The sequence below is a fragment of the Balaenoptera borealis genome, assembly GCF_965194805.1.
Source record: "Balaenoptera borealis genome assembly, chromosome: 4".
Lineage (NCBI taxonomy): Eukaryota > Metazoa > Chordata > Mammalia > Artiodactyla > Balaenopteridae > Balaenoptera > Balaenoptera borealis.
The window spans coordinates 60,046,740-60,073,582 of NC_138861.1; the positions used below are offsets into that span (position 1 = coordinate 60,046,740).

Here is a 26,843-nt window from a genome sequence, read left to right on the forward strand (position 1 = left end):
CATACATGGGTTACTATACGATATTTGTTCTTCTCTTTCTGACTTACTTCACTCTGTATGACAGTCTCTAGATGCATCCACGTCTCAACAAATGACCCAATTTCATTCCTTTTTATGGCTGAGTAGTATTCTATTGTATATATGTAACACAACTTCTTTATCCATTCGTCTGTCGATGGGCATTTAGGTTGCTTCCATGACCTGGCTATTGTAAATAGTGCTGCAATGAACATTGCAGTGCATGTGTCTTTTTGAATTATGGTTTTCTTTGGGTATATGCCCAGTAGTGGGATTGCTGGATCATATGGTAATTCTATTTTTTGTTTTTTAAGGAACCTCCATACTGTTCTCCATAGTGGCTGTATCAATTTACATTCCCACCAACAGTGCAAGAGGTTCCCCTTTTCTCCACACCCTCTCCAGCATTTGTTATTTGTAGACTTTCTGATGATGCGCATTCTAACTGGTGTGAGGTGATACCTCATTGTAGTTTTGATTTGCCTTTCTTTAATAATTAGAGATGTTGAGCAGCTTTTCATGTGCTTCTTGGCCATCTGTATGTCTTCTTTGGAGAAATGTCTATTTAGGTCTTCTGCCCATTTTTGGATTGGGTTGTTTGTTTCTTTAATATTGAGCTACATGAGCTGTTAATATATTTTGAAGATTAATCCTTTGCCCATTGATTCGTTTGCAAATATTTTCTCTCATTCTGAGGGTTGTCTTTTCATCTTGTTTATGGTTTCCTTTGCTGTGCAGAAGTTTGAAGTTTTATTAGGTCCCATTTGTTTATTTTTGTTTTTATTTCCATTACTCTAGGAGGTGGATCCAAAAAGATCTTGCTGTGATTTATGTCAAGGAGTGTTCTTCCTATGTTTTCCTCTAAGAGTTTTATAGTGTCTGGTCTTACAATTAGATCTCGAATCCATTTTGAGTTTATTTTTGTGTATGGTGTTACGGAGTGTTCTAATTTCATTCTTTTACATATAGCTGTCCAGTTTTCCCAGCACCACTTATTGAAGAGACTGTCTTTTGTCCATTGTATATCCTTGCCTCCTTTGTCATAGATTAGTTGACCATAGGTGCGTGGGTTTATCTCTGGGCTTTCTATCTTGTTCCATTGATCTATGTTTCTCTTTTTGTGCCAGTACATATTGTCTTGATTACTGTAGCTTTGTAGTATAGTCTGAAGTCACAGAGTGTGATTCCTCCAGCTCCATTTTTTTCCCTCAAGACTGCTTTGGCTATTCGGGGTCTTTTGTGTCTCCATACAAATTTTAAGATTTTTTGTTCTAGTTCGATAAAAAATGCCATTGGTAATTTGATAGGGATTGTATTGAATCTGTAGATTGCTTTGGGTAGTATAGTCATTTTCACAATATTGATTCTTCCAATCCAAGAACATGGTATATCTCTCCATCTGTTGGTATCATCTTTAATTTCTTTCATCAGTGTTTTATAGTTTTCTGCATACAGGTTTTTTGTCTCCCTAGGTAGTTTTATTCCTAGGTATTTTATTCTTTTTGTTGCAGTGATAAATGGGGGTGTTTCCTTAATTTCTTTTTCAGATTTTTCATCATTAGTGTATAGGAATGCAAGAGATTCCTGTGCACTAATTTTGTATCCTGCCACTTTGCCAAATTCATTGATTAGCTCTTGTAATTTTCTGGTGGCATTTCTAGGATTCTCTATGTATAATATCGTGTCATCTGCAAACAGTGACAGTTTTACTTCTTCTTTTCCAGTTTGTATTCCTTTTATTTCTTTTTCTTCCCTGATTGCTTGGGCTAGGACCTCCAAAACTATGTTGAATAATAGTGGTGAGAGTGGACATCCTTGTCTTGTTCCTGATCTTAGAGGAAATGCTTTCAGTTTTTCACCATTGAGAATGATGTTTGCTGTGGGTTTGTCATATATGGCCTGTATCATATTGAGGTAGGTTCCCTCTATGCCCACTTTCTGGAGAGTTTTTATCATAAATGGGTGTTGAATTTTGTCAAAAGCTTTTTCTGCATCTATTGAGATGATCCTATGGTTTTTATTCTTCAATTTGTTAATATGGTGTATCACATTGATTTGCATATATTGAAGAATCCTTGCATCACTGGGATTAATCCCACTTGATCATGGTGTATGATCCTTTTAATGTGTTGTTGGATTCTGTTTGCTAGTATTTTGTTTAGGATCTTTGCATCTATATTCATCAGTGATATTGGTCTGTAATTTTCTTTTTTTGTAGTATCTTTGTCTGGTTTTGGTATCAGGGTGATGGTGGCCTCATAGAATGAGTTTGGGAGTGTTCCTTCCTTTGCAACTTTTTGGAAGAGTTTGAGAAGGATGGCTGTTAGCTCTACTCTAAATGTTTGATAGAATTCACCTGTGAAGCCATCTGGTCCTGGACTTTTGTTTGTTGGAAGATTTTTAATCACAGTTTCAATTTCATTACTTGTGATTGGTCTTTTCATATTTTCTATTTCTTCCTGGTTCACTCTTGGAAGGTTATACCTTTCTAAGAATTTGTCCATTTCTTCCAGGTTGTCCATTTTATTGGCATAGGGTTGCTTTTAGTAGTGTCTTAGGATGCTTTGTATTTCTGCGGTGTCTGTTGTAACTTCTCCTTTTTGATTTCTAATTTTATTGATTTGAGTCCTCTCCCTCTTTTTCTTGATGAGTCTGGCTAATGGTTTATCAATTTTGTTTATCTTCTCACAGAACCAGCTTTTAGTTTTATTGATTTTTGCTGTTGTTTTCTTTGTTTCTTTTTCATTTATTTCTGCTCATATCTTTATGATTTCTTTCCTTCTGCTAACTTTGGGTTTTGTTTGCTCTTCTTTCTCTAGTTCCTTTAGGTGTAAGGTTAGATTGTTTATTTGAGATTTTTCTTGTTTCTTGAGGTAGGCTTGTATAGCTATAAACTTCCCTCTTAGGACTGCTTTTGCTGCATCCCTTAGGTTTTGGATCGTCGTGCTTTCATTGTCATTTGTCTCTAGGTATTTTTTTATTTCCTCTTTGATTTTTTCAGTGATCTCTTGGTTATTTAGTAACGTATTGTTTAGCCTCCATGTGTTTGTGGTTTTTACGGTTTTTTCCCCATAATTCATTTCTAAACTCATAGCATTGTGGTCAGAAAAGATGCTTGATATGATTTCAATTTTCTTAAATTTACTGAGGCTTGATTTGTGACCCAAGATGTGATCTATCCTGGAGAATGTTCCGTGTGCACTTGAGAAGAAAGTGTAATCTGCTGGTTTTGGATGGAATGTCCTATAAATATCAATAAAATCTATCTGGTCTATTGTGTCATTTACAGCTTCTGTTTCCTTATTTATTTTATTTTGTATGATGTGTCCATTGGTGTAAGTGAGGTTTTAAAGTCCCCCACTATTATTGTGTTACTGTTGATTTTCTCTTTTAGAGCTGTTAGCAGGTGCCTTATGTATTGAGGTGCTCCTATGTTGGGTGCATGTATATTTATAATTGTCATATCTTCTTCTTGGGTTGATCCTTTGATTATTATGTGGTGTCCTTCCTTGTCTGCTGTACCATTCTTTATTTGAAAGTCTATTTTATCTTACATGAGTATTGCTACTCCAGCTTTCTTTTGATTTCCATTTGCATGGAATATCTTTTTCCATCCCCTCACTTTCAGTCTGTATGTGTCCCTAGGTCTGAAGTGGCTCTCTTGCAGTCAACATATATGGGTCTTGTTTTTGTATCCATTCAACAAGTCTGTGTCTTTTGGTTGGAGCATTTAATCCATTCACGTTTAAGGTAATTATTGATATGTATGTTTCTATGACCATTTTCTTAATTGTTTTGGGTGTGTTTTTGTAGGTCCCTTTCTTCTCTTGTGTTTCCCACTTAGAGAAGTTCCTTTAGCATTTGTTGTAGAGCTGGTTTGGTGGTGCTGAATTCTCTTAGCTTTTGCTTGTCTCTAAAGCTTTTGATTTCTCCATCGAATGTGAATGAGATCCTTGCCGGGTAGAGTAATATTGGTTGTAGGTTCTTCCCTTTCATCACTTTAAGTATATCACGCCACTCCCTTCTGACTTGTAGAGTTTCTGCTGAGAAATCAGCTGTTAACCTTATGGGAGTTCCCTTGTATTTTGTGGGTATTTTTCCCTTGCTGTTTTTAATAAATTTTTTTTGTCTTTAATTTTTGCCTGTTTGATTACTATGTGTCTTGGCGTGTTTCTTCTTGGGTTTATCCTGTATGGGACTCTCTGTGCTTCCTTGACTTGGGTGCTATTTCCTTTCGCATGTTAGGGAAGTTTTCGACTATAACCTCTTCAAATATTTTCTTGGGTCCTTTCTCTCTCTCTCTTCTCCTTCTGGGACCCCTGTAATCCGAATGTTGTTCTATTTAATGTTGTCCCAGAGGTCTCTTAGGCTGTCTTCATTTCTTTTCATTCTTTTTTCTTTATTCTGTTCCACAGCAGTGAATTCCACCATTCTGTCTTCTAGGTCACTTAGCTGTTCTTCTGCCTCAGTTATTCTGTTATTGATTCCTTCTAGTGTAGTTTTCATTTCAGTTATTGTATTGTTTATCTCTGTTTGTTCTTTAATTCCTCTAGGTCTTTGTCAATCATTTCTTGCCTCTTCTCCATCTTTGCCTCCATTCTTTTTCCGAGGTCCTGGATCATCTTCACTATTGTTATTCTGAATTCTTTTTCTGGGAGGTTGCCTATCTCCACTTCATTTAGTTGTTTTTCTGGGGTTTTATCTTGTTCCTTCATCTGGTACATAGCCCTCTGTCTTTTCATCTTGTCTATCTTTCTGTGAATGTGGTTTTTGTTCCACAGGCTGCAGGATTGTATTTCTTCTTGCTTCTGCTGTCTGCCCTCTTGTCTGGAGTTGCACATTTTTAATATTTGCTACCAACTCTTCTTACTAAAATAAATCAGATATGATAGATAAAAATAGCTGACCTTGTATAGTATTTCTTTTGTGTTAGATGCTGTTCAGTGTGCTTTCTGTATATTAACTCAGGATTTCCTATGTTAACTAATATATGAACTCATCTGTTAACTAATCCTCAGAAGAATCCTATGAGTTAGCTTTTACTATTACTGCTATTTTACAGATGAAGAAACTGAAGTGTAGAGAGATTAAGTAGCCTGCCTAAGGTTACATAGCTGGTTAGCTAAGAAACCCAGGCTGCCTGGCACTGGGGTTCATGCTCTTACCCCCAAAGCCATATGCTTTGTTTCATTGTCAGTTTTGCTGTTAATTTCTCATTCATTGCTTTTTAATCAAAGAACATTTGTATAATTTCCCTTTTAAGATTCTCATTGAGGAGTCCTGTTGTGGTGGACTCTTATAAACTTTCCTCATGCATTTGAAAAGAATGTCTGTACCTTCTTTATGGGATAGTGTGCGTGCATATCTTTTACATTGAATTTATTAATTGTGCTATTCAACTCTTCTTATTCATATTAAGCTTTCATTTGCTTGTACAAGCCGTTCTTTAGAGACATTTAAAATTATCCACCTATGATCATATATTTGTCAATTTCTCCTAGTAATTCTGCCAACTTTTGTTTTATAGTTTTCAGGTTATTATGTAGATACCTGTGCAGGATTGTTACAGCTTTAAATGCATCATTATTTGTATCTATATCTCAATTCAAGCTTTTTGCCTTAAACTCTATTCCAATTAATATTTTATGTCAGCTCTCTTTTCATGATAATTTGATATCTAGGCTTCTGTCATTTGGTTTTATGTGTATCTTTTGTAAATAACTGAATGCCTGCATTTCAGTTTTTATCCCAGTTTCAAAATCTCCAACTGTTTACAATTATTATAATTCATAATATATTCCACCTTATCATTACTATCTCCGTTTTTCTATTTAATAGGATTTTTTCCATCTTTTACTTTTCCCTTTGTGACTTTTATTGGTGAAAGTTTTCTCTGGTATATTTTTATTTATTCTCCTATTTTAAGAGTAATACATAGTGTTCATCCTTAAGCTATAAATATTTAATATTATTAATGGTTTACCATATTGTTTTCCACTCATTTTTTTTGGATAGTATAATGATTCCATATATACCCATCATTCAGCTATGAAAATTACCACCATTATCAACATTTTGCCAGTACTGTTTTATCCATCCCCCCTGCTATTTGCACTGAATTGTTTTATTTTTTCCTTTTTTTTTTGAATTTCATTTTATTTTTTCCACTCATTCTTAATTTTTATAATTTTATAACATAGTCTCTTTTTAGTCAATATCCTTGTTTGAACAGACGAGGACCTTAGTACAGTTTAACTTCTTTCTAAATTCCTTCTCCAATATCCTTGTTGTGCTCTAGTGTTTAAGTTTTACATCATTTTCTAACTGTTCTCCCAGGTTAATTGTAACCAGAACTCAAAATTTATCTCTGTTTACCAAAACATATCTCTGATTTTCTTGCTCATCATTGCTACTTGCCTGACATTTTTTCCTCTGCGATCTTTTTTCATCTTGTTAAAACATATTCATTGGCAGTTCTTTCAGTGATAATTTAGAGATTGGAAACTCTTAGTCTTTTGCAGAAATAGAAAATTCTAAACCCAATTTCTTTAATTTAGATTTTCCTAAAAAGAATGGTCATAGGTTTTAAGCCTTTATTGAGTTTAATTAGAAATTTTGAGAATGAGAAGATAGTTACCATGGTCTTTGGAATGGTAGATCTCTGATCAAATCATAGATCACAGAAATAACAGGTTAGCAAATTTTAACTGGTGAGTTACTACAAAATTGCATTAATTTTTTAAGTTTTTTTATCTTATCATCATAAAGTTGAGTATCTCTTTAAGTTTGTTTGCTAAAGACAAAGAAACTTGGCAGCTTGACTTGTAACCTAGAGACCAAACATGTTTATTTTAAAAAACTGTATTTGTTAAAATATTTGCTTCATCAAACTGTTCACCTGAAGTTGTAAACTATGTTTGTAATAGGAAAAAAATGTGAAATGAAACCATTATGTAGGATTTCACTGAATTTTTGTAATCTCAATTATGTATCAGTGGTTTGAGTACTTCTGTTGGAAAGTATTAATATCCTTTTTGGCTGAATGTCTTTATTTTGTTTTGCTCTTAAATGGGGGTAGAATTCTATAGTAACATTAACTTTACCTAAATATTTTGAAAATTATTCGTTTGTATAATAATAATCTTTTTTTTTGCTGAGAGGAAATATGCCATCATTCTAACTGATTTTTTTAGAAGATATATCTTTTTTTCTTGACAAATCCTAAACGTTTTTAATCCTTCATGTTCTTCAGTGTCATTGTGATTTATTTAGGTGTAGACTTCTTTTCACTCTCTTTCTCAAGACTAAGTATATATCTTCAATTTGAAGATTCATGTCTTACTTCAGTTCCAAAAGTTCTTAGTTATTATTTCTTGAATATTTCCTCTAACCTATTCTTTCCTTCTGGAACTCATATTAGACTTATTTTGGAAGTCTTCATGCCTTACATCTCTTTATTTCTCTGAGCTACATTCTAGATGATTTCTTCAGATCTTCCTTTCATTTCTCTAATTATCTCTTTGTTGTGCCTAAGCTACTGTTTAATCTATCTAGAGGATTTATTTTATCCTAAAGCCTGTCTATTTTCCAATTCACTGCTCTTATTTTGTGATTCCTTCTCTTATCACTTTGAACATTTTAAGCTACATATTTTAAAAAGTGTTTTAGATCACATTTCCTCTAATTACTTAGGTGTCAATTCCACATTTCTTGCATCTGTGGACTCTCTCCTATCTGAAATTCTTTACTTGTTTTATAATTTTTGTTTATGAGACCATCTTCAGTGGGAAATATGTTCTCTGGAAAGCTATCACATGCCATTGGTTATGGAGACCTCTCTATAAGGTGGTATGATGAACTCTGCTTACGTGCAATGAGGGTCATAGGTTCTGAATCTTTCTTTTGTCTTACACTCAGTTTGCCAGCTTGAGATGCTTATGCAATATGAATAATGTGATTTCAGGCCCCTACATTTTTGCTTGGTATATCTTCAAGCTCTGCTTTCTTGAAGTTGATTCTGTTTCTATTCACAGCCTGGGGTGGGTATTTTTCCATCTACTGAGATCTTGACTATCTGGTGGAGATTTTCTAGTCCTTGTGCATAAATAGAGTAGAGCTTTCCTAGTTCAGGGCTGTAAACATGTCCCCATGAGATCTTAACATCCTAAGCCCTAAGACATACATCTATTACACATCCAACCACCTATCCCTTTCTTCTCATTATAGCTTCACCTTCTGCTCTATTACTTTGAGATCGCTCTTTTTGATAGCTGGTGAGATCCATTTCTTTCTTCTGAGTTTAGTCATGCAGTAGCAATTTGTGACACAAAAATCATTTTCCAAGTTAAATTGTACACATTAAATGATGCAATTATGATGACATCAGAAACCATAGGAAAAGAACTTTGCAAAGCTGTTTTGAACCCCAATGATGGCATCTGATTCTGCTGCTGTGCTAAGCAAATCTATAGTACCTAGTTTTTCTGTGACAGAGTTGTGTTAGTGGTAAGTGAACATTCTCACTGACGTGATATAATTGAAGTTCCACCTGTCTCACTTTGAAATTCAAAGTTTTCAAAGTATTTCAAAATAGAACTGATAGTTGAATAGTCATCTGTACTATTGAAAATATAGCTTGGATAGCATGATAGGCAATGAAAGGCAAATTACAGAAATAACTGTGTTGAAAAGGTACTAATGCAGCATGAATGAAAGTGTAGAACATTCCTAGTGCCAGCACAACAGGATTTGGCATCAATTGACATGTCAAAACATTTTAGACCTATACTGAAACGGACTTTTTTTCCCTCATTTATTCTGGTGAGAATGACTCTACTCACATTTTTACTTTTGCCTGACAGTTTCACATTAACAAGAATTAACATATGAAAAACTTTACATGGATGACAGATAAGAAAAGTCATGACACATGATTTAGCAGCAATTAGATTTGTGTTTCCTGTTTTATTCATGCTGCTGCTCAACAAGCTAGAACAAATGTACTCACATAATTTTGAAGCCAAAAAAAATCTTGTGGCTAAATTCTACATCAACATCTCTATCCATGTACTCTAAATAAGAGGTTTTAAAAGCAATCTGTTTGAATATCTCTGGTGCTGAATATTTCAGGGTTTTTTTTTCCCATCTTTTAAAAACATAAAGAAAAAAACAAAAACAGAAAAACAGCAGAGTTAGGAGCAATATTCTCCTTGCAAAGAAAATTATTGTATTGCTTACTTTTCATCTCTGCCAACAAAGATCTCCAATGGTGTGTTTCTATGACTTTGGGATTGGAGGAGGTGTATATTACTATTTAAAATATCAATTCCTATGCACTGACTCCTGGAATTCTGATTCTCTTGATCTGTATTGGAGTCCAGTAATCTGCATTTTAATAACACCCCCTCCACATGATTCCTATGCATACTAAAATTTGAGAACCATTGATACAGAGGCTAAATTAAGAGCACGGTAGTAAATACACCACGAAAGGTATTCAGAGTAATGGATTTCTGTGGAAGTTGGTCATTTTCTTTGATTACTGCCAGGCCATGCTAATTTATAGAAGAACTACTGATACTAACAACTCTGTAACAGTTCATCCAAGCTACATATAGCAAAGGCAAGTGGAATTGAAAATATATCATCCTGCGGTTTGGAATTCATACACTAGATCTGCTGGATTAAATTAAGAAAAGACCAAGAAGAGTTTTCAAAAAGAAATGGCACCAGAGAAGTGATTAAAATGTGAACAAATATAAAGAAGAATTTTCAACCCATAAGGATTTCGATAATGGAGCAACTCTAATATATCTGATGGGAATAGCCTACAATTTTCTGATGGATTAGGTAAGAAATACACAAACTACTAGAATTTGTAATTCAAGTAAACTGATCATTAGAATATCATTGGTAGAAATAAACCATAAAATAAATGGCTAAAATTACACAAAATCAAATTTATTATTCATGGCAGCATTTATATTAGTTGGTTGAGCAGTCTTAAAAATATAACTTGTTAAGTAAGCCAACTTTTCAACTTTATGTTATTAAGATAAACCATGGACTCATTTTCACTTTTTAATTGAAAAAAATCAATGTTGCAATATTATTACTTTTTAGTATCTTTTTTTTTTTTAAATACGTGCAGTTATTTATTTATTTATTTATTTTATTTATTTTTGGCTGTGTTGGGTCTTCGTTTCTGTGCGAGGGCTTTCTCCAGTTGCGGCAAGCGGGGGCCACTCTTCATCGTGGTGCGCAGGCCTCTCACTATCGCACCTCTCTTGTTGCAGAGCACAGGCTCCAGACGCGCAGGCTCACTAGTTGTGGCTCACGGGCCCAGTTGCTCCGCAGCATGTGGGATCCTCCCAGACCAGGGCTCGAACCCGCGTCCCCTGCATTGGCAGGCAGACTCTCAACCCCTGCGCCACCAGGGAAGCCCTATTACTTTTTAATAATTATTTTTCATATAGAAAACGGTTATCCAGTTCTCGGTTTGAAGCTTGATGAGCACCTATGCTTCTCTGTACTACCATATCAGTAAAACAAGTTTTTAAAGTCTTCTTATTTTTTTTACTTCTTAATTACTTGTTATTTTATCACATATTTGTCTAAAACAAAACATTTCAGACTACTGTAATTTTTATTTTGTTTTCTTTTAATAAATGTTAACATTTGTGCCAACCCATATGACAGACTGAGAAAATCATGAAGCAAATTTTTGAGGTAAGGAGAACCCAAATACAGTGCACAGTAGCTCTGATGTGGGCTATGCCCATCAGAAATTTTGTGTCATAAATTTTACACATATATGTAAACATTGCACTTTAAAAAAATCAGTACCAAGGATACCAAAAACTCTTTAAAATGTCTTCAGTCGTTTTATCGTAAAGCAGTTCACAAATTTATGTTGTCACAAACATTGTCCATAAATTCAATAAAAACAGAATATTCAACAACAAAATTCTCTGCTTTCATCCAATTTTAAGGTTAAACAAAATTGAGTTGCGTTCAATCTTTCAATCATTTGTTTAATATTAAAATGTAACTTGTTTTATAAAGACACCTACTTCAGCTTGGCTTCAGCTTTTGGTTGCATGAACAATTCAGGGCTTCCTAAAATATTCTCTAGTTATATCCAGTTTACCCTCTAAGATGATTCTAAAATTGGCTTTGAAGGAAACTTTGAACGATTTTAATTTGGTCCTGTGATTGGGTTCTCCATTCTACCTACTTAAGACATCTCTCTTTGAAGTTGCAAAATAGACTGATGATTTTCTTTCAAATGTGTAAGATAGTTTTTAAATATACTTTAACACTGATGATTTCACGCTTTATATCTTGGGGGTTTCTCACCAATGAAACACCACTATTTTGGATCACTTGCAGCTTCACAACAATAAACTGATCTTTAATTAAGCATCTAATTATCTCTGAAAATTTGTAGATCTGCTGCTCCTGTTTGCCACTACTGGTCCATTATGTGTGGATGAGAGCCTGCTCTCAGCTGCTTTACTTTCAAGTTCAGTTCAGGGGACCTAAAGGACAATTACTTTATTTCGACACGCTTCATGATTTTAGGTTGTTCTGAATTTATCTCACCATGAACATTTTCTCTATAAGCATATGAGTAAGATTTCTTATTTTAAGTAAATGAAGAACAATGTTTTAAAAAATGGAATTTTCAGTTATTTGTGTTATTTGGGAACTTATTACAGAACAATGGAGCTGTGTATATAGAATAAGAGAAAACATTTGGTATAGCTCAACTCTGGCAGACAGTGAAACTGATTTATGGAAGCCAGTGGTTTATGTAATCAAAAGATTTAAATTGCCACAAATTTATGAAGTTATAAACTAATTTTTCAGAAAAGCTCTCTGTGCAGGACTCCTGAATACATCTAGGAAACACACTTTCCAGCATAGCCATATGGGTTACTGGCTGTAATGTTAAAATCCAGATCCTCCCAAGGTTTAAAAAAAAGTGTCATATTTTTCTGTCGCTCTCTGCATGTGCAAATTTTTGTCTTTGAACTTTCATTTCTTAAAGAATGAGTTGGTACTGTATGGAAAAGTGAGACAACATAATGTCTTATAAAAACTCTAAAGGAGAAAAAATTCAGAAGTTTCTACTTTAATCTTGGAGTAAATTTCATAGTTTAGGAAGATGGTCAATAATGCTTAAGCTAACAATGACATGTATTGATTAGCTTTATTTTAAAAAGTCTAGGGACAGAGTTGGAACTCCAAACATGACTCAAATCAGGGCCTCAAAAACTGTCATCAGGAGTTAGAATCTCTTCCATGCTTCTCATTTCTTCTCTCTGTTGTAATTTCATTCTCAGGCAGGCTATTGTCTTGTGGTGGCATTGATGACCTTTAGAAAAATCTAAGATTTCATTCTGCTAATTTAGCAATGCAATCTGAAAAAGAGAACTTTTCCTCCCAGACAATTCCCGTAAAAATCCCAGGGCTGATTTTTATTGGTCTGGATTAGATAGCATGCCTGCCTCTCAGTTAATAGCTAGTATTGGATGATGGAATGCTCTGATTGCCCCTGGGGTTAGAGGTGAGGTAAATACACCTAAACCAGGTACAATGAAGGTGAAGGAGGATGATATTCCAAAGCAAAATTGAGGTGCTGTTTTCAGAAGGGGCATGGATGATGGCAAGGCAAACAGATGAATTGTTACTGCATTTTACTACGTACCATATATTTCCCTAGCCATGCAAACACAAACCGTCTGAAGGATAAATCAATTTTGATCAGGTGTGAGAAGCACCTGAACGTGTGCTCACTCAGAGAAGGCTGCTTAGTCCCTCAAGCAAATGGACTTCAGTCTATCCAAGGCACCAATCTGTAGACACACGTTTTTGTCCAGTCCACCTAGACAGGCCTGAACCCTGATGGTAACGTGTTAGGCTCAAGCTGGGGACCCTACTATATACCAAGTTTGACTCATCTTTCTTATTGACTTCCTTTTGCTTAATGGCCCCTTTTTTTCTATTAAATGCTTTGTTAATTCCTAAGTAAGTTCTTGCTGCTCAAAGGTCTGCAGTTTGGCATAATTTATTGCCTAATACAGACTGCTGAAGGAAGCCAAACTTTTTTTCTGCTGCACCACTTAAAGACTTTTGACCCTCAGAGAGTAAAAATAAGAGGAGGGGAATAAATCATGATGAAAGAAAGAAGAATTGGGACTCTTCACATTAAGACGGTAAGTCGATAATATTTGGAAGAAATCCATCTTAGAGTGATTATGATTTTAGGAAGGAAAATATAATCATGAGGTTTTCTGTCCATTTATAGTTTGATAAAGAAAAGAACAAACACGATGATAACAAGTCTGTCTGAGAGAACTCGAAAGTCCAGTATCGTGGGTCCTTGGAAATATGTCCTTGACACTCCTGTTAAAATTTAGACTGAGAAATAAGGGTCATCATAACCCCCAGCCCTCAAGGTCTTGAGTGTCTAATATAATCAGAATACTTCAAGTGCCTAATAATAATAATTAAGGTTTAGGTTGAGATACAAGGGTTATGATCATTTCAAGACACAGTCAGTTTTATTTGAATGCTTGTTTTGAAAATGTGCATTTATTCCAACATAAAGGAACAGTTTGAGCATAATAGGAGTTCTGTGTTTGCTTACACATGATTTCACTTGAGAGAAGCACTAGATGAATGCACAAAGCTGTTGAGCTGAGCTTAGTAGACTACACCAAACACACACACATGCCCAAATCGCAAGTGTATGCCGGCTACATTGGTTCAGGTTGGTGTTACGAGCATCTGCTGTTACAACTTTCTATCCAGTTTCTATAATCCTTCCCCTATCATTTCACAAGCAAACTTCAGGTATTTTCTGAGATAAAGTACCCTACATACTGAACTATTTACATATTTTATTATTTCTTTGTGTATTTTTAATCACTTAAAATGTACAATAAGGCTATGCTACTGTTTTTATTGTTTCTTTTTTATTGAAGTATAATTAACTTAGAATATTATATTGGCTTCAGGTGTGCAACACAGTGATTTGATATTTTTGTACATTATGAAATGATCACTGTGATAAGTCTACTTACCATTTGTCACCATAAAAAGTAATTACAATATTATTAACTATATTCCCTATGCACATTACATCCCTGTGACATTTATTTTGTAACTGGAGGTTTGTACCTCTTAGTTCCCTTCCCCCGACAATGCCCATTCCCCCACCCACCTCCCCTCTGGCAACCACTCATTTGTTCTCTGTATCTATGAGTCTGTTTCTGTTTTGTTATGTTTGTTGATTTGTTTTGTTTTTAAGATTCCACATAAAAGTGAAATCATATGATATTTGTCTTTCTCTATCTGACTTATTTCACTTAGCATAATACCCTCTAGGTCCATTCATGTTGTCACAGATGGCAAAATTTCATTCTTATTTATGGCTGAGTAATATTCCATTGTATATATATATATATATATATATACCACATCTTCTTTATCCATTCATCTATCCATGATCACTTAGGTTACTTCCATATCTTGGCTCTTGTACATAATGCTGCAGTGAACGTCAGAGTTCATATATGATTTCCAATTAGTGTTTTCATTTTCTTTGGATAAATACCCAGAAGTGGAATTTCTGGATCATATTGTAGTTCTACTGTAAAATTTTGAGGAACCTCTATACTGTTTTCAATAGTGGCTGCACCAATTTACATTCCCACCAACAGTGCACAAGGGTACCCTTTTTTCCACTTCCTCACCAACACTTGTTATTTGTTTTCTTTTTGATGGTAGCTATTCTGACAGGTGTGAGGTGATATCTCATTGTGTTTTGATTTGCTTTTCCCTGAAGATTAATGATGTTGAGCATCTTTTCATGTGCCTGTTTGGCCATCTGTGTGTCTTCTTTGGAAAAATGCCTATTTAGGTCCTCTGCCCATTTTTAATCTAATTCTTTTTTTTTTGCTATTGAGTTGTATGTGTTCTTTATATATGTTGGATATCAACCCCTTATCAGACATATCATTTACAAGTGTCTTCTCCCATTCAGTAGATTACCTTTTTGTTTTGTTAATGGTTTCCTTCCCTGTGCAAGAGCCTTTTGGTTTGATGTAGTCCCATTTGTTTATTTTTTCTTTTGTTGCTTTGCCTGAAGAGACAGATCCAAAAAAAAAAAAAAAATACTGCCAAGATTGATGTCAAAGAGTATGCTGCCTATATTTTCTTCTAGGAGTTTTATGATTTTAGGTCTTACATTAAAGCATTTAATCCATTTTTAGTTTATTTTTGTTTATGGTGTAAGAAAAATCGTTTCATTCTTTTTCAGGTAATGGTCTAGTTTTCTCAACACCATTTATTGAAGAGACTGTCTTTTCCCCATAGTGTACTCTTGCCTCCTTTGTCATAGATTAACTGACCAATAAATGTAGGTTTATTTCTGGGTGCTCTATTCTGTTCCATTGATCTATGTGTCTGTTTTTGTGCCAGTACAATACTATTTTGATCACTATAGCTTTGTAGTATAGTTTGAAACCAGAGAATGTGATGCTTCAAGTCTTGTTCTTTCTCAAGAACACTTTGGCTATTTGGGATCTTTTGTGGTTCATACAAATTTTAGGATTATTTGTTCTAGTTCTGTGAAAAATGCCATGGGTATTTTGATAGGGGTTGCATTGAATCTGTAAATTGCTTTGGGTAGTATAGACATTTTAACAATAATTCTTCCAACCAATGAGCAAAAAATATCTTTCCATTTGTTTGTATCTTATTCAATTTTTTTTCATTAGTGTCTTATAGTTTTCAGAGTACAAGTCTTTCAACTCCTTGGTTAAATTTCTTCCTAGGTATATTGTTCTTCTTGAGGCAATTGTAAGTAGGATTGTTTTCCTAATTTCTCTTTCTGATAATTTGTTATTAGTGTATAGAAATACAACAGATTTCTTCATATTAATTTTGTATCCTACAACTTTAATGAATTCATTTATTAGTTCTAATTGTTTTTTGGTGAAGTTTTTAGGTTTTTCTATATAGAATATCATGCCATCTGCAAATAGTGACAGTTTTACTTCTTTCCTTCCATTTCAGATGGATTTATTTCTTTTTCTTGTCTGATTGTTATGGCTAGGACATCCAGTACCACGTGAATAAAAGTGGTGAGAGTGGCCATTCTTTTCTTGTTCCTGATCTCAGAGGAAAAGTTTTCAGCATTTCACCATTGAGTATGATGTTAGTTGTGGGCTTGTCATATACAGTCTTTATTATGTTTAGTTGTGTTCCCTCTATACCAACTTTGTTGAGAGTTTTTGTCACATCTTGATGTTGACTTTCATCAAATGTTTTTTCTGCATCTATGGACATGATCATATGATTTTTATCCTTTGTTTTGTTAATGTGGTGTTTCACAATAACTGATATACAGATATTGAATCATCCTTGCATCCCTGGAATAAATTCCACTTGATCATGGTGTATGATCCTTTTTATATATTGTTGAATTTGGTTTGCTGATATTTTGTTGAGGGTTTTTGCATCTATATTCACCAGGGATATTGGCCTGTAATTTTTCTTTTGAATTTTATTTATTTATTTTTTATACAGCAGGTTCTTATTAGTTATCTATTTTATATATATTAGTGTATATATGTCAATCCCAATCTCCCAGTTCATCCCACCACCACCACCCTGCCAGCCTGTAATGTTCTTTCTTTCTCTTTTTCTTTCTTTCTTTCTTCCTTTCTTTCCATCTTTCCTTTCTTTCTTCCTTCCTTCCTTCCTTTCTTTCTTTCTTTCTTTTTCTCTTTCTTTCTTTCTCTTTCTTTCTTTCCTTCTTTCTTTCTTCCTTCCTTCCTTCCTTCCTTCCTTCCTTCCTTCCTTTCCTTCCTTCCTTCCTTTCTTCCTCTTTCTTTCTTTCTTTCTCTCCTTTCTTTCTTTCTTTCTTTCTTTCTTTCTTTCTTTCTTTCTTTCTTTCTTTCTTTTTTGTGTGTCTTTGTCTGATTTTTGTATCAGGGTAATTCTGGCCTCATAGATTGAGTTTGAAAGCACTCCCTCCTCTACAATTTTTTGGAATAGTTGTAGAAGGGTAGGTATTAACTCTTCTTTAAATGTTTGGTAGAATTTTCCTGTGAATCTATCTGATCCTAGACTTCTGTTGGGAGGTTTTGATTACTGATTCAGTATCATTACTACTAATCGTCTGTTCATATTTTCTATTTCTTCCTGATTTAATCTTTGAAAACAGTATGTTTCTAGGAATTTATTCATTTCTTCTAGCCTGTCCAATTTGTTGCTGTATAGTTGTTTGTAGTAGTCTCTTGTGATTGTTTATATTTTTGTGGTATAAGTTGTAACTTCTCTTTCATTTCTGATTTTATTTCTTTGGACTCTTTTTTTTTCTTGATGAGTCTGGCTAAAGGTTTACCAATTTTGTTTATCTTTTCAAAAAACCAGCCCTTAATTTCGTTGATCTTTTCTATTTTTTTTTTTGTCTCTATTTCTATTATTTTCACTTTGATCTTTATTATTCCATTCCTTATGCTAACTTTGGGCTTTGCTTGTTCTTCATTTTCCAGTTCCTTTAGGTGTAAAGTTAGATTGCTTGTTTGAAATTTTTCTTGTTTTTTGAGTAAACCTGTATTGCTCTGATATTGCCTCTTATAATTGCTCTTGCTGCATCCTGTAGATTTTGCAAAGTTGTATTTCCATTTTCATTTGTCTCAAAGTAGTTTTTAAATTTCTTATTTGGTTTCTTTGTTGACCCATTGGTTGTTTAGTAGCATGTGGTTTAATCTCCATGTGTTTGTGTTTTTTCCAGTTTTTTCTTGTAATTGATTTCTAGTTTCATAATGTTTTGGTTGGAAAAGAAGCTTGATATGATATTAATCTTCTTAAATTTATTGAGATTTGTTTTGTGGCCTAACATGTGATCTATCCTGGAGAATGTTCCATGTGCACTTGAAAAGAAAGTGTATTCTGCAGTTTGGGGATGCAGTGTTCTGTATGCATCTGTTAAGCTCGTTTGCTCTAATGTGTCATTTAAGGCCAATGTTTCCTCATAGATATTTTTGTCTGGTTGATCTATCCTTTGATGTAAGTGTGGGGCATTAAAGTCCTTACTATCATTGCGTTACTGTTGATTTTTCCTTTATATCTGTTAATATTTGCTTTATATATTTACATGCTCCTATGTTGGATGCATAATTATTTACAAATGTTACATCCTCTTCTTGGATTGATCCCTTTATGATTATGTAATGCCCTTCTTTGTCTTTTGCTGCAGCTTTTGTTTTTTAACTTTATTTTATCATATATGAGATTGCTGCCCCCAGCTCTCTTTTTGTTTTAATTTGCATGGAATATCTTTTTTCATCCCTTAACTTTAAGTCTGTGTGTGTTTAGATCTTGTAGGCAGCATATAGGTAGGTCTTGTTTTTTTATACATTCAGCCACTCTAAGTTTTTTGATTGGAGAATTTAGTACATTTATATTTAAAGTGATCATTAATAGGTATGTTCTTATTGCCATTTTGTTAATTGCTTTCTGACTGTTTTATAGCTTTTCTCTATTCCTTCTTCTTCTTTTTGTCTCTTCCCTTGTGGCTTGATGATTTTCTTTAGTGTTTCTTTTTTTTAATGCGTCACTGACAAAGTTTTTGAATATTATACCCTTAGCCTTAGTTATCCCATAAGACTTGTGGTTTTTATTGCTTAAATTTGCAGTGTGATAACTTTTTTAGGAAGGCGTATGTCATGTTATAAAAAAGAAAACTGATTGTATTAAGTATCGATAAGAATTTCAACAGGAGTTTCAAATGTTTAATAATTGTAAGTAAAATTTATTGAATGAGTACTGTGTTCTAAATATTTTACATACTTAGCTATCAAATTTAACTTAATCCTAAAATGACCATATAGGTTAGGTGTAATTATTATCCCCATTTTATAAGGGAGGCAACTGAGATTTAGAGGGGTTAAATATTTTATTCTCCATCACATAGCTAACAAACAGTTGGGACTCAAAACCCAGCCCTCCGAGATTTCAGATCCTGCTTTAGACAACATTAACCAAGTGACAGCCATGGTCAAAGTACTGTGCTAAGTGAAGTAGGCCTCAGAACTGGACAGCCTTGTGGTAAAATCCAGGTTCCACCACCTACTAGCTGCATATCACTGAACAAGTTACTTAAACTTTCTAAGTTTCAGTTTCCTGATCTGAAAAATGGAAGACAATCATAAAATAGCTAATATTCATTGAACACTCACTATTACCCTCCAAACAACTCTAGCAGATAAATATTATCCTTTTTCTACAAATGACAAAACTCAGGCTTAGAAAAGTTAAGAAACTTGGTCAAGGCAGCACAGCTGGTAGGGGGTGGAGCTGGGATTTAAGCCACATACTTTTCAACTCCAAAGACTGGTATTTTTAACTGCTGTTCATCACAGTTCCCAATAAAACCTTCCTCCAGGCTGTCTTTGAGGACTGAAAGAGATGCTGTATAGAAATAACTTAGCACTTTGCCCAGTCTATGGTATGAACTTAATGAATGAAGTCTATTATTATTATTATTATTGTTATTACCACCACTGGAACTTAGCCAAGAACAAAAATCATTATAACACAAGGCAGAATGTAAGCACTATTTGAGAGGTTAAAGAAAATAATAATCAAGGAGTTCAAAGGAAAGGAGTGATGATATTTGTAAATAACATAATTCTTCAAGGAGAAGGCAGGATTTGAAAAAAATTGCATAGGATCTTGGCAGACAGAGATGGAGGAGGGTAATACATGTGGAGGGAAAAGCAGAGACCCTAACACAGAGATAGGAATTGTGAGGTCTGTTCAGAGAGCAGAGGGCAGCTGGTGGCTGCAGCTGATGGTCTGAGTAGGGAGCCCTTGGAGGGTAGATGAGAAAGAGAGACCACCAGAGCCTCCCTGTGGAAGGCCTCACACTACTGGGAGGGGAGCCTTTGTTAAACATGGCGCGCAATGGGGAGTCAGTTTTGTTTTTGAGCAGGGAGTTAACATAAGCAGGATTGAACACTGAGAAAACAAATCTGACAAAGATTGTAGCAGAGAGTGACTGAGGGCATGGGCAGGGCAGAGAGTCTGAGTCATTGAATGCTGCCCCTGCCAGCTTCCAGGTGAGTGTGGGTTCTCCTAAAGAATCTGAGATTCTTTTATGGCTTGAGTGGTTTGCAGTACAACAAGGCCCTCTGCAGGTACTCTGATAACTAGACTCAGAGGAATTTAGATGAGGCAGGATCTTAAAATTAATCCAATCAAAGAACCATGGAGGCAGACTTTAAGGCCTATAGGAACCCTGAATGGGAAGCATAGTGACAGAAGCAGTCTGGGTGTCAAGGGAGCACTCCTTCTGATCAAAGCTATGTAAGAATACAGGGTCAGAGCTCTGTATCTCCTATTTTTCTAGGATATCCCCTATATCTCCTATTTTTCTAGAATCTAGAAAAGCTGGATTTTTATACTAAAACATCTTGATTTCTAAATATGGGCTTGATTTAAAACAAACATCATGAAAGCCAAAGGAAATATGACTGTGGACTGGATCTGCCTTTTAGGCTGCACATTTTCAACATACGACTTTCGACCAGGAAGGGAGTGTGGAGGTCATCTCTAGAGTATAACTTCTTCACTTAACAGACAAGGATAGCCTGTCCAAAGGGCCCCAGCAAAGTTAGATAATCATACAGCCAGACTAGATCACAGGTCCTTGAAGTGTCCATCCATTGCAGATTTTTTTTAATGTTGCTTCCAGTTTTTGCCCCAAGCTGGACCACTACCATTGACTTTTTCTCTAAGGTATATATGGCACTAGGGTAGGATTGAGAGTGATGTGTTGGAAGGAGGTTGATGAGATTTTCCTATAGATGTGAACACCACTCACTCCTCATCTCATTACCAAACTGAACCAAGAGTGTCCCAGTTAGGATAACACTGGTGCCAGCAAACCCTTGTCCACAAACAGGGATCAAGTGTTCCCAAATGACCACCTCATTCTCTATGTCCTGAGGATAAACCAGGGTTCATTTACAGTCTAAAGTCTCTCCCCAGACTGTACATTCAACTGTCAACAGGCACTTGAAGCTTGTTCTGGCCCCACCCTAATGAAGATATGCATATTTTAATAATCTGCAGATGACACCAGGGAATTTTTGTGGTTGACCCATGACAAAGGTCATTATTTTATGTATTTTAAAGAAAAGAACTTTTTAAAATTTGTATACAAGTCTCTTGGGTATATCTCCAAGCTCATCAAGAAACCAACCCCAACACTAGTATTTCTCATAAAATATTGGGAAGCATTATCATCTAGGGTTTAGATGAGGGACTTTGGCATTAGATCTATCTGGTTCATGTCTAGGCTCCGCCACTTAAAGGCTATGTGACCTTGAAAAAGTGAATTGCCTTCTCTAAGCCTCAATTACATATAGGTGTGGATTAATTGAAACAAAGCTAACAATGCTTTTCAAATATTATAAGTGCTTATAAATGATAGCTATATTACACTATTACTTCAACTTGCTTTGTGAAGGGACTTAATATTGAATCAATATTTTTGTGCAATTTAAAAAATCTATATGTGCCATTTTTTTCCAGAAAGATGGGAAGCCTAATTAACATTCTCTTAACACTGCTAGTTTGATACCTGCTTGGCTATGGTCTTAACGGAATTTCAATCTAAGTGACTTATGCTCCAATATTATCTGAGACATAAAAATTACAAAGAAAGGCAAGGCCATGAAGTATAGAGATAAGACCCAATTAAACAATTCAGTTCTTGTTACCATATCATCGCATTCCTAATCTTTAGGAGATGCTTCTCTGGAAGCTGTGGGTGTTGTCCAAATCTATAACAGCCCTCATGTTTAGTTTTGGCAGAGGAGTGAAATGTCCAGATGGGACACATTTATTCATGTGGGTATTCTCAAGGAGTCTAGCCTTTGAATTCTTAGGATATTAACTACTTAGGCCCTTGTACTCTGAGTTGTGCATTCATTGAACATCTCACAGAAATTTGGAGCTGAATTTGGAAGATATGCTTCTGAATATGCTACTGACTAGAGCTGTGCCAAAAGGTTGGACAGAAATGTGGACTCATGCAGATTAGCAGTGCCAGGCTCACAAATTAAATTTCAACACTTCCAGTTCATCTTGGCAACTGCTAATATCCTGATGTCATGCAGTCATGATGTAAGCCAGAAAGAGTGGTATTTTGCAACAGAGAGATTCTGGTAACCCTTCCCATGAGTATGAGTTGTAGGATATCAATATTTATATCATACCACAGAATGTGTTACAGTTTGTAAGACAGAGAAGTTAAGTGGTTTACTCATGTCCTCTGTGGCGAATCATCCTAAGTTCAACATCAAAAGGTTAAATTACTCATGTTTGCCTTGTTATTTCCTTTAGACATTTTTTTTTCAATTACATATAATGAATAGAAATCTTCTTGACGTCACCAAAATAGATGTTTCAAAATTAAGGGTTGTATTGTGCCAGGAAACACTAAAAGATGGACTGTGTTATGATTTCATCTACTTTCCAACATTATAAAAACATAATTATACAGAAAAGTAATTTGGAGAAAGAAGATACAATAACAAGCAGTTATAATTCCCTTTCTGTAAATTTACTCACTCAAGCGTGACTGAAGTTATAGTGTTTGCTCCCACCGCCATTATGCTCCAAAAGGCTAACTAATGACTCACTCATGAATATTGATGACCTAAGAATGTGTTCTCAAGAACTGAAGGGCAGACACAGGAAGGAGACAAAATGGGAAATAAAAGAAATTGATGAACCCCTTGGCCCGTTTGATTTAGTCAAAGATGCCAGAAACATGTTCTCATTTCTTTCCTAAATAACCCACCTCACCTAATAGCTGAAAATGTAGTTCTGATGCCAGGGCTTCACTGGTAGGCTTTTTTCAGGGTCTTATTGCATATAGGAAAAAATAGAAAATGAAAAATTTGCAGAACATCTTATACTTATGCATTTTCCTACTTAAGGCCTGCTTACATATGTAAATATTGCCATAGGAATGCCAGAGATTCCTTCCTGGAAAATGAACTCTAGGAGTTTTTCACAAGATTCTTTTGTATGACGGACCATAAACAGATGGCTTCTCATGAGCTACACTCTAAATTTCCATATACATAGGGACTTCCCTGGTGGCGCAGTGGTTAAGAATTCGCCTGCCAATGCAGGGGATGCTGGTTCGATCCCTGGCCCGGGAAGATCCCACATGCTGTGGATCAACTAAACCCCTGAGCCACAACTACTGAGCCTGTGCTCTAGAGCCCACGAGCCACAACTACTGAGCCCACGTGCCACAACTACTGAAGCCTGCACGCCTAGAGCCTGTGCTCTGCAACAAGAGAAGCCACTGCAATGAGAAGCCCGTGCACCGCAATGAAGAGTAGCCCCCACTCGCCACAACTGGAGAAAGCCCATGGGCAGCAACGAAGATCCAACGCAGCCAAAAATAAATAAATAAATTTATAAAAATAAATAGATAAATAAATAAATTTCCATATATGTAGTCTCACTGGGTGGATTTTATAATGTTAATATATACTCTTCCACAGGTGAAAAAAATTGAATTTCTATTGGTTTTATGTTTTGGTTTACTCTTTGGTTTGGCATTCTGGGAATTTTAATTTGTTGATTAATATCAATTCAATTATGTTTACATTTTAGAAATATTTATAGACAGCAAATATTTATAACTTTTTAGTTTATCACCTCCCCAGACTCTACCCTTACTTCCTCTTCTTTTCATTGGGAGGCAGTCCTTAATTAAGCTTTAGTGTTTCTTCCTGGACTCTACCCAGCTTTTTAACACCTTTTTGAAATGCTCAGGAAAAGCCTAGCTTTCTAGGTGCGGTCACTGGAGTCACTGGGAGGAACCTTCATCTCCCCACTCCTTGGTATGATGTAACCTCTGCATACTTTGTGAGGTCATGCAGAAAGTGCTGACCTGCAATTCATCTGCATTAAATTCCTTCTGAAGGAAAAACGAAGCAAGTGAAATGCCTTCTATTCAAAGGAAAGCAGAATGTAGTTTTGTTTAGAAGTGAATGAAAAGTCACAACTTAATATAAGAGAAAGGCTTGCTACTGGGCTACCACTGTAAGAATATTCATGTTTGATATTTTTTTAACCCATCTCATGATCAAAATTATTTTGCTTATCTACACCACAATAGAAAAAAAGTCCACAGTCTTAGATTGAATCTAAAAGAAAAATGGTAGATATTATTATTTTTAATTTCATGTTTTACTTCCTTTAAAAACAAATTCTTAAATTATTATTTTACAAACCAAATAATAAAATATACACCTAAGATGATATCCAGTGGGGTGAGAGGTGAGGTCGGGGACAGAGATGGAGTTGAGAGGTGGAAAATTTTCTCTCTTCTGTCACAATCAAATTTTAGAGCTAGAAGGACCTTGTAGAAACTGATCAAAGCCCAAAGAAATTAAGGGACCTGAACAAGACTATTCAAATTAGGTGGAAGAAATATGATTAGAGAGGAAGGACCCTAATTCTCAAATTGTTATTTCTACCAATATTCCGTTTTCTCTCCCTCTGTGCAAATCTTCTCTCCAGTACCCAGAAATGGTAAAGAAAATTTCCACCCGCTGTTGGCTGGTGGAAAATTCTTATGTCATGTTCTTCAGTTTCTATTTCAGAGCCAATTGTAGAATTTTATTTGTTAGTAGAATTTTAGAATTTCAGTCCAAGTAGATAATCGCCAGGTAATTCCACTAACAATAGGAGAAAGTGATGAACATAAGCATTCGGGGACCAGTGAGTCCAACACAAAATTTTATAATCCATGCAGAAACAAAAACGTTTTGCCTCCTCAGGGCTCAGTGTCTAGACAGCTTTCAGTCATCAGAAACTCTTTAGCTTATTCCATATTTCACAGTGTTGTCGCAAGTTGGGTATGATTATGTTTGCCTTGGACATTCCATTTCTTTTCTCTAGCTTAGACTTCAATCATAAGTTTGGTTCACTGGAGGTGCCATAATAGTAATCTCATCTGAATAGCACATTCTTTTAGACACCATGAAAGCATCATGTTTGGGATTTGGTCCGTAGAGCAGTGGTCCAGAATCCTGGTAGCAAGCATAGTGAAGAATCCAAGCTTGGCATTGCTTTGGCTGGCTGCAAGGTTGATAATTATTCCCATGAAAATTCACATCTGACATAGTCAGAAGCATAAAACTCAGTCTCTCTGCAGTGAGAACAATAATCACACAGCAGCAACAAACCCAGAGTAGAACTGTGAACTTGACTTCTGTCACTGTACCTTGTTCCCTTGGCTCCCATGGCACTTTAAAAATAGCAAAGTCTAAGGACCAATGTTGAAATTTATTCCCTTGTTTCATCATGATTCCAACTTTCTAGTCAGCTTAGGAAGTTGTGTTGTTTCACTTGAAAATTTCAGTTTTGGGCCCACTGATTTTCACCAATGACTCATGAAAATTCCTTCCAAAGGCCTCATAGTGGTCTTCCTCCGGAACAGACGTTGTAAGGTGATTTCAATTTTAGACACCTAAAACAGAGTATTGTTTTTCATATGAATTTGACTGCTGTTTGTACAGCTTATTGAGGATTATATAAATGCTCTGGTGTAGCAATTGCTCTTGGTATCCCACCCATATCCTCTTTACCCACTGGTATACCCATCCCCCAGCAGTTGTGGGTGTTAATAAGGCTCATAGCACCATCCTTCTCTAGAAGATTGTCCTCAGCCAAGAGAGGACTTTGCCTGAAGATTCCTAGGAGATTCCAAGCCCCTGCCCCTTACCCTGCCAGGAGCACTCTGACACCCATGCCTGATGACGCTGGGTACTACAACCAAGATCCCTCACCTTCTTGGGATGGGGCAGCGATGCCAGTCATGTTCTAGGTCTCCCTTTGGAGTCAGGTTGAGGATAGATTTCAGCTAAACTACATCTTTGCTTACCTTCTTCCTCTGTTCTAGCTTTCCTACTTCATTACAGATTTCACCTTTGAGCATTCTCGCGACCAGTCATCACTCAGTCAGGAAATCTCTATCTCAGGTTCAGCTTCTAGGGAACCTGATCCCAGACAGCTGTCTTGTTAATATTAAAAGGTCTTACTTCCTTTTTTATTTTCTTTCTTAGTCTCTTAGGCAACTGATATAACAGATTTTATATCAATTGATCCACAATTGATATAACAGATTTTATTCTCTCTAAGATGCAATTACTAAGCAAACAATTTTTTTTAATGTTGTACAGTAATTTTTGGTCATTTTAAAAATGACAACTTAGTTAATAGAGTACAGCAAGGGAAATGTATTTATACATTTTCTTTAATGTATATCACATTATTTCTTGACTTTTCCCTATACATGGATTAAAGGAAAAATTACCAGTGTGGAAAAGCCAGAAATAATGATTAATAATTAATGCATGAGTAATTTATACTTAGTGGATCAAATTTATCTTGTTTAGCTTTTAGCAGTAGACAGTATCTCCTGAATATACCCTCAACTAATGTCTGGGAAGAAAATGGCCCACATTTATCACACATTTTCATTCCTTTAATACTCATATTTTGATTTGTCCATTCAACAAATGTTTACTGAGCGTCTATGGTGTGCCAGACATGGTATTTGACACTTCATATAATTGTGCACAAAACACATTAATCTTTACCCTTGTGGGCCGACTGTCCTACACATTTATAACTTTGATGTAGGCAGACAGAGTTGGGGATGAAGGGAAACTGTAATTTGGAACTATCCTATTGCAACTGTGGGTAAA

The 26,843-nt window shown here is 35.4% G+C and overlaps 1 protein-coding gene and 1 long non-coding RNA gene across 4 annotated transcripts in view; one reads left to right on the forward strand and one right to left on the reverse strand.

Moving 5' to 3' along the window:
* LOC309627955 overlaps positions 1 to 26,843 on the forward strand; it is a 166,729-nt gene that overhangs the window by 32,995 nt on the left and 106,891 nt on the right. The window lies entirely within an intron of this gene.
* The window catches only part of EPGN (epithelial mitogen), a 33,442-nt gene continuing 7,365 nt past the window's right edge, over positions 767 to 26,843 (reverse strand). Inside the window, exon 5 of the mRNA XM_082390324.1 lies at positions 767 to 25,603. Coding sequence (XP_082246450.1) covers positions 25,549 to 25,603 — 55 coding nt within the window. The 3' untranslated portion in view covers positions 767 to 25,548. The remainder of the gene's footprint in view (positions 25,604 to 26,843) is intronic.